The 10946-nt window shown below is 45.6% G+C and overlaps 1 protein-coding gene across 1 annotated transcript; it reads left to right on the top strand.

Moving 5' to 3' along the window:
- The first annotated feature begins 5251 nt into the window (after nt 1-5251).
- LOC110090661 (uncharacterized) lies at nt 5252-10795 on the top strand. The gene is made up of 2 exons (XM_072980784.2): nt 5252-5698; nt 7524-10795. The coding sequence occupies exons 1-2, from the start codon at nt 5369-5371 to the stop codon at nt 8943-8945; spliced, it is 1752 nt and encodes a 583-aa protein (XP_072836885.2). The 5' UTR covers nt 5252-5368; the 3' UTR covers nt 8946-10795.
- Nucleotides 10796-10946: the final 151 nt, after the last annotated feature.

Genomic DNA, 10946 nt, shown 5'->3' with positions numbered 1-10946 from the left:
GTGCAAACCTGATTTGGCTTTGATCTGACTTTTCGTTAATTTATGGTGAATTTTTTCTTCCCCCATAGGAACCAATGGAGCTGTCAGATTTTGACAGCTGTCAAAAGTTGGGGGGGAAAAATTCAGCAAAAATTAACGAAAAGTCAGATCAAAGCCAAATTAACTTTTGCATCCATTTTAGAGGGTGCAGAAGCTAATCCAAGCATTTAAAACCATTTTTGACCCTTTTATGACACACTTAAATTTGCAAAAATTGACTTCGCAAAGCCATTGAAATGTATTGAGTCAGCTTCAATACATTCCAATGGAGGAAACATTGTATCGTTTAATGATGTTTCCTATGGGTTTTTTTCGCTTAAGGACGGCAATCTGTGCCTATTGGAACGGATTAACCGGTTTCCAATGCATTCCTATGGGAAATGGTGTTTCACATAACGATGTTTCACATAACATGGGGTGTTTTTTTTGAACCAATTAAAATCGTTATGTGAGGCACCACTGTATTTTGTTTGTTTGCCATCCATTAGCACAAAAGCAACAATATATATTAGAGAATCACAAAGAACTGGGGAGTCAAAGAAAAATTGGCATTTCCTGCTCTTTCTCCAGTCATTCTAAACTGAAAGGGGACAGACTGATACATGGAATAGAGTGTTAGGATAGAAATATCAAAAAACCAGCTTCAAATCCCTTTGCTTTTCAAAGCTCTCAGGAGCCCTTCTTTGAGCTTGTGCAAATACAGGTACCTTTAGAAACCTTTTCTCCTTGTTGTTTGTTCTTTGCATTTGCTTATCCAAAGGGTTGCTGCTGTCGTTGTTAAAGCTTCCAGTTGGCATTCACATTTAATGGTGGAACTTAGAAGAGTTATTAATGGAAGACACCTTCCAGAATCCCTCAGCCGGCATAGCTACTAGACATAGTTAAATGGAAGCTGTAGTTGAAAAAAATTAAATTTTCTGAATTTTATTTCCCATGCAGAATCAAATTAGGCATAAGGATGAATGTTATCTTTTGTATTTAATACACAGGTGTATTTAATAGACGGAATATGCAAACAACATCATTTATTGGAGGAGCTGATAATAGTGGGGCAGTTTAACCCACCACATTTCAGTCTGCAGGCAAATCTCTCCCTTCTGATGGGTATTTGCTTTGGGAGAGCTCCTCTTGCTAATTGCTGATTTCTTCCCAAGGCAGAGAGCAATTTCAGATTAGAATTTTTCCTTTTCACCACAATTAAAAAAAAAGAAAAGGAGAACGAATTAAACCCTTCCTTCACACCTGCAGAGATCTTGGTAATTATTAGTGGCATTTTTCACCAAGCATCTAATTTCACAGCTATTTTGGCCTTGACAGACCCATCCTCTATGTATTTCTAGAATACAGTAAGAAAAAAACCCATGTGTTGTGCTGGATTTGCACTGTACCGATGCAGACTCAAATATCCATGCAACCTTTGTGACTCAGTGGGTGAGCCTGGACTGACACCACCGCCACTCCAGTCTCTCTCTCTCTCTCTCAACCACCACCATCAAGTTTGTTGTAAGGCTGCAAGAAGGGTAGAGAAAGCCCATGTTTGGCAGGAGTGGCCCTTGAGATCCCAGGGCAAAATCTGGCCCTCTGGACTTCTCCAGTTAGCCACACCCCGTTCCCCCTGATGCAATGCTTTGGTAGCCCCCCATTCCCTCACCATTCTAAAATAATTAAATCTCTCTCCTGAGGCGTAGGCATTGGCACGAAGAGCTTTAAAATTAAAATACGCCAGTGTCTTTGACTCCGCTCAACATTGGCGCGGCAGTCGCTCCAATAATTTTTTTTGCAACGGCATTCAGTCCTCGGGTTCAAGGAAGTTCCCCACTCTTGCTCTTTGAAGCCAGACGCCGGATGCTGCTAGATAAAGAGGCTTCTTCGTGGTATTAATCTAAAGGCATCATTTTGTCATTTCATCCCTAATGTGTTATCTTCTATAAAAAGAAAAAAAAACAGGAAGGAAGCATGGAGGATGGCAAGATACGCAGACCTCCAAACCCAATGCAAATCAAGGGAAGATGCTTCTAGATCAAAACCTCCCTCTGCTAACACACACAGTCCACATGGCATAATCCGGGCACAAACCACTTGTGGCCCATTTATTTCATTGGGTCTCTTCCAAGTCCTGTACTGTATGAAAAAGGTTGGATGCAACGTCCTCATCTGCAATGCAAATATCCAAAACAACATTAACGCATATCTAAGGGTTTCTCCATGGATGGTAGTTGGCTCTTTCTTATAGCCTCCAAAGCTCTGGAATATCCTTCTGTGGCTATTCTGTGGAATTTACCAACACCAGACCATTGGTAAGGGAAGCCAAGATTCTCCTGGTGGAAAGGTAGCTTCTTACATAGTTGGTGAGCATCCAAATCTCTAGCTTGGTTTCTATCATGCCCATTCAATTGTGCCCTCTTTTGTTAATGAGCAGTCCTCTCAGAAATGCTTCTAAATGGAAAATAATCTTCAATTTGGTTCGTTGTCAGATGTATGTGGGAAAAGCTGTTTTGACATCTCTTTAAAGACAAGTGCATAATAGTCTCTTCAGAAAATGGTGATGATAGTGTTATTACCATCAGTCATATCTTAATTATGAAATGCCCTTTGAACAAAGTGCAAGAGGGCACTTTATTTATAAAAATATACAAAAAAAAACCTATTTTATAACTGATCCACTGCATGCATGTAACAAGATGCCGTTATAATAAGAGTCATAGCTCCCAACTTAAAATAATCTCAGGTAGAATCATGTTGCACTCTCAATCCAGTCTAATTGGATCATGAAAGCAAACACATCTCTTGCTAACTTGAAACAGAATCAAATCTGACGGGGGGCCAAAATGTGAGGCCTTTATGACGCAGAGTTGCCTGACTCACTATAAAGAAAATCTTAGTATCTTAGGCTTTTGAAAAGAGGTATAACCAATGTCTCCCCCGCCCCCTCTGGCCATCCGGCCATAGTATTGCATGTGGTGAGACAAACTACATCATGGAATTCTCATTTTCACAAAAGACACAGAATTCCTCTCCCCACAACTGAAAAAAAAAATCCCTGATTTTGTCCTCTGATAACTTGATAATCAAAAGCCAGAGACCCAAGTCTGTGTGTTGGGGGGTCTGAACCCCAAGCCCCAGGTCTGAGTCTCGAGTCACTTGCTCCCCTTGGGGGAGGGCGCATGCGTCGAGACAGAAGGTCTGGAAGGGAAATCAAGCCGACGCAGGGGCATGCACATGCGCCTAGACAATAGGCCAACTTCCCCTCCTGGAGCAGAGGCCCTGCCTCGGTACATACACCACCCTATCGACTGGATGACGGGTGCAGGGGAGGAGACCACAGGCAGCTCCTGGAAGGAAAGCCAAGATAGCTGCCTCAGAAGATGGTGCCTGCCACTCTCCGCCACTGCCTGCCACTGCCCACAGCTGTCTCGAAACGTGGCAGCAGCGGGTGACAGTGGCGAGCAACAGGCCCAACTTCCTATCCAAAAAAGGCAGGGGCCGGAAGCCAGATGGGAAGCTGGCCCACGGCCTCTGCACCTGTACAGGCCCAGGCAGTGGCAGCGGCAGGGGGGGGCGAAGGGAGGCCCCCAGGGACTCCATAAAAACAACTCAGACGAATCATGGATCCAAATGGTGAGACACATCCAAGTCTTCCAAACCCCCCCCCCCAGTTGAGTCTGAGTCAAGTTGGACTCCACAGCAAGTTGCAACTGTTGAGTCCCCATCCCTGTCAACGGCTACTGGAGATTGTCAGAGTGCTTGTGTATGATGTAGTCCTGGAAAGTCAAACATCACTCCAGTTGTGAGGAGAGGAGAGAAACATAGGAAGCTCCATCACTCTTCACTGAAAAGAGCAGTTTGGAAAAGTTACAATGAACATCAGAACGTCTTCACAAAAAAGGAAGACATTCTGCATTAAACTTCCATAGGCTAATTTAATAGAATATATGCAAATAACACAATTTGACATTATTATCATAATTGATGTAGAAGTGCTTGCCATATTGCACAAGACTGTGAATCTTGACACAGCACAGAGAAAAAGGTGGCATATAAATAAATAAGGCATCGTGTTCCATAATTCTCTGACATGTCCTGTGCCGTGTATTTTCCAGTTTACTGAAAATGAATATCCATAGACGTAAAATAAGCAGAAGTAGTTAAAGTTGTAGCTTTGTTGAAATATCTAGCTAGGCAACCATCAGTCATTTCAGAGGAATGGTCTGGCAGTGGAACAAGGGCCGATACACCAATGAAGTTTGTTTAAATTACCGTATTCATACCCCGCCTTTCTCCTTAAGAGAACTCAAGGCAGCTTGCAAGGTTAGAACAAGCAAAAAACAAAAACTTCAAAAAGCCCAATAGCCCCATTTTCGGAACTGCGTAAAACTGAGGAAAAGTCTTGTCTGAAGAGAAAATTGCCCTGTCATATCGTGTGGTTTGCATCTTTTCTTAACAGATAAAGATGTTGTTAACCGCCCAGAGCAGATTTCGGTCTAGTTGGGTGGGATATAAATTAAATAAAGAAACAAATAAATAAACGATACTCCTCGAAGTACCATTTTATTTTAGAACAAGGAGAGAAGGTGAGGGCAGAAGGTTGACCCACCAAGGCCTCCCCATCCCCTGCTGGGCCAAAGACACTCGCTTCGGGGGGTTGGGGGGAAATGTGCAAGGCGGCCATCGCCACAAAAAGAGGACCGCCCTCCCCCCCCCCCAAAAAAAGGAGCACACGGGGGCCACGCGCTTGTTCCAAAAGTGTGGTTCTCAACACTGGGTCTCCAAGCGTTGGATCTCACCCCCCCCAGAAGCCCCTCCAGCCGGAATGACCAAAGGTCGGGGATTCTGGGAGTTGTAGTCCCGCGGCCACCTGCGACCCAACATCGGGAGCAGCCTTTCCAAGAAACCCAACTTTTGGAAGGACAAAGTCGCCCTGCGAGGATCAACGGCGCCGGATCGAAGCCCCGATCCCCCTCCTTGGGCGGTTGTGTGTGTGTGGGGGGGTGCGATTCGCTTCCACTTTCGCTTTGCCCTGTTCCGACGGCTCGCGCTTCCTGATGGTGGCGGGGGACACACCCACCTACCCACCCCGAGTCCTTTGAGTGACAGGCCGGCTAGCCACTAGCACCGGGACAGGCTCCTGGGCAGGCCAATGGGAGGCTTCAGGGGCAGCCGCCGTGCCCCGCCCAGCCCCCGAACCGCCGAACTTGGGCGCCCTCCCCGCTTCCTCCTCCTCCTCGTCCTCCTCTTTGGTGGCGGCGCTTCCCCGGGAGCCCCGAGAGCCGAGGCGGGAACTCTTGCCGCGCACGCCCGGGGGGGGGGGTGCGTCGTGGTCGTCGTCGTCATGCGGGGACCCCCTTCGGCGCCCACCCGGCGCGAGGAGGTGCTGGCGGGCTACCGGGCTTTCTGCCGCGGGCGCTGGGCGGAAGGGAAACTCTCCCCCTGCGAAGACCCGGCGCTGAAGAGCCAAGCCCGGCGCCTCCTCCGCCTCCTCCCGGCCCCGGCCCGGCCCCGGGTGGACGTGGCCGGCATCGCGGAGAGTTCCCTGGCCGCGGAAGGCGAGCGCCCGGCGGGGCGGCTCTTCCGAATGCTGGGCCGGGCTTTCGGGTTCCTGGAGCTCCTCTGCCTCAACCTCTCCCTCTCGCCTTGGAGGAAAGAGATCCGGTCCCTGAAGGTGACGGCGGCGGCGGCGGGAAAGGCCGGGAAGGGCTGACACGTGTCTCGGGTGGGGGGGGGGTGTCTGCAGAAGGCTGGCGCTCCCACGTGGCCAGTCGTTGTCCCCCACCCCACCCCTTTGCTTAACAAAGGGAGTTCGGGCGGGGGCCAGGAGGGTGGTCGGGGGTTTTTTGGGGGGGGCGGGCGGAGAGAGGGATCTAGCTTCGATCCTCTCCTATTTGGGGTGGGGTGGGGGCTGTCTGTGGGTTTAGGCTCAGTCACAGAAGTATACAAAGTGGGGCCCACGGGCGGGTGGGCACCGAACCTAGTACAGTAGAAGAATCATGGTGGTGGGCTGCGAAGTCAGTTCGGATTAAACGGTAACCCTTTCGGGTCTCCGAAGTAGAGCATGCGCCGTCACCACCACCCCCGGGGAGCGCGTGCAAATCGCCCAAGGGCCGCGTGGGCGGAGGGGGAAGAAGCCGTGGGACTTTGCTAGAGTTGGACCAACTTTTACTTAGGAGTAATAGTTGGATTTAGGTAGTCTTAAATGTGCTGGATTCCATCTGTGTAATCAGTGGGAGACGTGACATATTTGAAGGGCACCAGTGAGAAAAAAAGATTGATTGTGGAGTTAAAAGGGACTTAGAAAGCATATTTTCCAACCCTTTTCTCAGTGCAGGAATCTTGCAATTCCAACATCTGTGACAGCTACATCTCTACCATGTCCCTCCAGCAGTCAGTCTCTGTGTGTGTGTGTGTGCATGTGTGCACGCGCGCGCGAGAGAGAGATGGAAAACAGAATATTAAGGAATCAAATAATTATTTTCTGCCCACTCATGATATCCCAAACCTGCAGCATGAGACAGTTACCTCACTTTAACCTCCTGCTGGTGCAGGCCTTGCTCTTCTTTGGTCACTTGGTTTTAGTGAGCTGGCACCTTTTGTGAAAGACCAGTTTTCCCTTCTTTCTGTAAGGATCCAATCCTTTCAGAAGCCGTCATCGTATTAAGTGACTCATGCTCCTAGGTAGCACTTATGCAAATGGAAGGTGGCTTTAAACACATTGCAAAGTTCCTTGCCTTCAAAATACAGTATAGATTCCATTAGCTCTGGAAGGAGCTTTTAAGAACTGGACTGTGGAGCCACAAAAGACGGTGCTACCATCACTGATTAATGAATGGCCCAGTTGCCTCGTTTAGTTACTCAGGTTTATTCCTTGGCTACAAAGCAAAAAATTTTCTTTCAGGCATTTTTTTAAAACACACATACAGTACATACTTCCCTTCCACAGAAGCTGTCCTTTAAGAGCGGGGGGGGGGGGAGTTACCTTCCTGCTGTTTCTGCACTTAAAATCTCATCAGCCCCAGTCAGTGTAGTCGTCAGGGCGGTTGGGAATTGTAATCCGACTATATCTGGAATGCTGCAAGATTCCAGTAAAATGCTTCTAAAATGCTCTTTAAAAATAACTATTGGAAGTAACTAGAAAGTATTACTCATTACACCAACAAAATTACTTTCTTCCTGCTCATTTTGTTAATTTTAAAATTTTATTTTGTTATTCCCTCATATCAAAAACTAACTAGTTTGAGAAAACTGCAACTTGTAATTCATTACTTTCAAGCTTTGGTTATAGCTCCATAATTTTTGAAGAAATAAAAACCCCTCTTTTTCTCTTCCTCTTTCTTCCTGACACATACACAGTGTGTGTCTGTGTCTGTGTGTGTGTGTCTGTCTTGGAGACCACAGTTGGTTGTGCTCCTGCAGAAAAATATGATCCCATAATTCCAGGAAGTTGGCACTGTGTTAAATCCATTTCCTAATATATTTTCCCTGCTCTCCAGACGTTCACAGGAAGCTTTGTCTACTGCATACAGTCTGTTCTTCCAGAAGGGGTAGTGAAGAGATTGTTAGAGGAAATCGGCTATGTTCCAACCACCTCCACAGAGTTTTCACTGGTCAAGAAGCTGAATGAGGAGGAAGCTGAACAAGCTGCATTTGAACTATTCCTTGCCAGAATAGAATGCGAAGATCTCCTTGAAATGGCAGAGGACGTCAGGGGCAGTGATCTGGTGGATATCCTGCAGAAGAGAGGCCAGAAGCATGGGTGTCCTGAAGGGAACCTAGCTGGAAAGCACCAGCCCAGCCAGAGAAAGGGATGCCAGAGGGAAAAGAATGAGACGGAAATAGAAGGATTCCTTGATCCTCAGTCAGGATACTGGACACGTAACAAACTGGTCGTTGATGGAAGTGAAAGACCTGACCTCCGAAGTGAATTCGTTCTTGGATGTCCTGCAGAGCCTCAGACGGTCACTTCTGAACCCACTCCTGAGCAAAACACAAGTGAAAGGAACCATGAAGAAGCCTTTTCAGCCTCTGGTATCAAAAGCTCTGACAGTGAGGATTTTTACAGCGATATCGTCATTGGGCAAAAGCCTCTCCAGTTCACAGATCTCCCTCCTAAAGCATCCGATGATGCTGCTCAGGCGGCGGGATTTGTTGGGACAAGGCTTCTGTCCCCTGATGCTAGTGGCCCACAAGCCTTGGCAATACTAAGCGATGGCACTTTGGGAAGTAGCCGGTCTTACGACGACTGCAGAACCCAACAGTCTTGCAGGGCGATGGTGGAATCAAAGATCTGCAGGGCTGTGAACTGTCTGAGCATTCATGGACCAGATTCTACTGATCAACCCAAAGAGCTGAAAGGAAACTCCATTCTGCACAGCAGTAAACTCACAACATATGACTTCTCCAGTGAAAAGGAAGTTCATGACTTGTTCTCTAGTAAGCCAAACATGCAGATGTGTAAGGGGAAGTTGATGTGTCCTGTAGAGGAAACTGTGCAACAAGAACAAACAAACAGAACTAGCAAAAGAGACCATCAGCAATCTGACCGTTCTAAAATGAAGGTTGTAGCAACTGGTGGAGATAAACAGGGCTTCCTTGACCTCTATTCTGCAACCGCTCTCTCCTGCAATATCCCTGGATGTGAGTGCCCCACTGTTGGTTCAAATTACAACAGAGTCCTAGAGGCCATTCCTAGCTTATGTGGAACCAGAGGGTATTCTAGACATGTTGGAGGGCAACCTAGCTCATGCTGCACTGCTGCTCCTGAAGCATCATATCATGGTGTCATTCCTGCAGATGCTTTGTGCCAGCCAGAAGGATGTTCTCTCCATGCTCGTTCTGCAGGCTACGATACCTGTGTTGCACCAGTGAATGAATTTAACCCAGAGAGTTACGTTGTTGTAAACAAAAATGACTAAGTAACGAAGTCCATGGAGCCTGCCATCGCCAAACACAATTCAATTTCTTGGAGGAATCAGATTATGGTGGAGTCTAGTGGCACAGGCATGCTACCTTTTCGATTCCTTTCCACAATTCTCACTTGCCTTCGGTAAAATTAAAAACAAGGATTTATCAGGGATGCAACTAAATCAGAGGTAGGCAACCTCCTGCTATTCAGATGTTGCTGGGCAGTAAAGCTCACAACTCCTTGTCATGAGCTGTACTAGCTAGGACTCGTAGGGTTGCTACAGTCCAACAATATCTGTAAGGATATCCTGAACGGCACCTGCCTTCTCCCTTCCAGCTGAATTATAAGAGGCTCTTCTGAATGCATTCATTCTGCACAAGTACAGCCGTCAACGTTGGGATTCCTAACAGAAGACAAATCAGAACGAGGTTCCACAGCAGGGGTAGGGGCTTGGTTCTCTAGTTGTTTCAAACTTCATTCAGTAAGTCACTTACAGGTGCTTTCAGACATATGTACTGTGTCATTGATATATACTGGGATATATATGGATGCTTAAGATATGCAATAATATTGAAGAGTTGCAGATGGAACAGATATGGAAGAGTTGCAAATGCCTTCAGGGTTTGTTACTGATCATAGGTTTTTGTCAGTCCCTTTTATTTGTGAATTGTACTCTTAATAATATAGCAGATGAGAATGAATGTACACATATGTCTGTGTGTGCTGTATTTGTATGTGATAGTTTCATTCGCCATTGTACGGACAAGATAGTTCTACTGGTCTAGATTTCAGAAAAGACCTTCTTAGAAAGGTGGGCCAGAATCCTGTTAGTAGTTTTAATATGCTTATGTGAATTGTGAAATAAGTTGTGGTGGCAAACTGCCACTAATTAAGTAAGGTGTTGGTTGTGTTCCTGGCTCCGTGGATTGTTCATGTAACCATGAACATAACTGATAATTGTGTTAAATAAAAGCAGTTCACTGTTCACTTACGTATGCATACTGGTCTAAGGACCGTAAATAAATAATAATAATTATTATTACATATGCATAAGTCACCAACAGAATTCTGGCTATAATTGTTTTACAATTGATAACAAAATTGAATGCAAGGAATTGAAATGTCAAATTCTATACACAACTATGCAAAAATACATTCAGCTGGTCTTAATCTCAGGCTACCTCTGCCGATTTTCATTCAACCTGTCATATTTTAAATATTTGTTGAATGAAGCAAACCCATTATTTCATTACTGCACACCATATGCCGTATCAAAATCCAAATCTTCCAGGTTCTCATCCCCTCCAGAACTTCCAAGTAGCTGGAGTTCAAATTTCAAGGCAAATTGGGACCACTCTACTGGTCTAGATTTCAGTAAATACTTCCTTGGCAAACACACTTGTGTTGCTACTGTTTGCAGACTAGAATCTCTGCCAAATATTTCTCCATCAACTTGAAAAAGTAACTATGACTAGAATAAAAGTATGAACAAGAAATAGTTGTGCTTACTTTCACAAGAAACATTGTAGCACAATGCCACTTTCCCCCAAATTATAAGGCTAATAAATACCAATGACATAAAAGCAGTAAGAAGTTGTGGGTTTGGGGCAAATTAGAAGCAGAACACTGCAAGGCACGGCAGCCCTCTTGAGCAGGCCTGGAAATATTGTGTTAAAAGCCAAAAGTGGTGAACCTTGAAAAAGTTACTGTTTTCCTGTGGTTATATATACTTTTGGGGGGCGGGCTTGGAACATCTTTTTTTAAAACAGTTCTGGACAGGACTACTGTATAGCCTTTCTAGACTGACTTGACATAAATAAAAATATTTGATTACTTGATTAAACTAGCTAATTGAAAGATCTTCTGATAAGCAGTTTGATTTTTATACTGTTCATCCCAGAACAGGGTGGTTTAAGGACTACTTGAATGTTTCCCAAGAATCCTTTTAGGATTGGGGAATTTTATGGCCAAGGTATTTTCAGCGTCCCCATTCAACCAAAAAAAAAGTACA

The sequence above is a fragment of the Pogona vitticeps genome, chromosome 10 (assembly GCF_051106095.1).
Source record: "Pogona vitticeps strain Pit_001003342236 chromosome 10, PviZW2.1, whole genome shotgun sequence".
Lineage (NCBI taxonomy): Eukaryota > Metazoa > Chordata > Lepidosauria > Squamata > Agamidae > Pogona > Pogona vitticeps.
Note: the sequence above shows the minus strand (reverse complement) of the source record. Positions and strands in the feature narration are given on the sequence as shown.

Coding starts and splice junctions, on each gene's coding strand:
- LOC110090661 (XM_072980784.2), top strand. CDS start 5,369: ATGCGGGGACCCCCTTCGGCGCCCACCCGGCGCGAGGAGGTGCTGGCG. Junction 5,699..7,523: donor AAGAGATCCGGTCCCTGAAG/GTGACGGCGGCG, acceptor CCTGCTCTCCAG/ACGTTCACAGGAAGCTTTGT.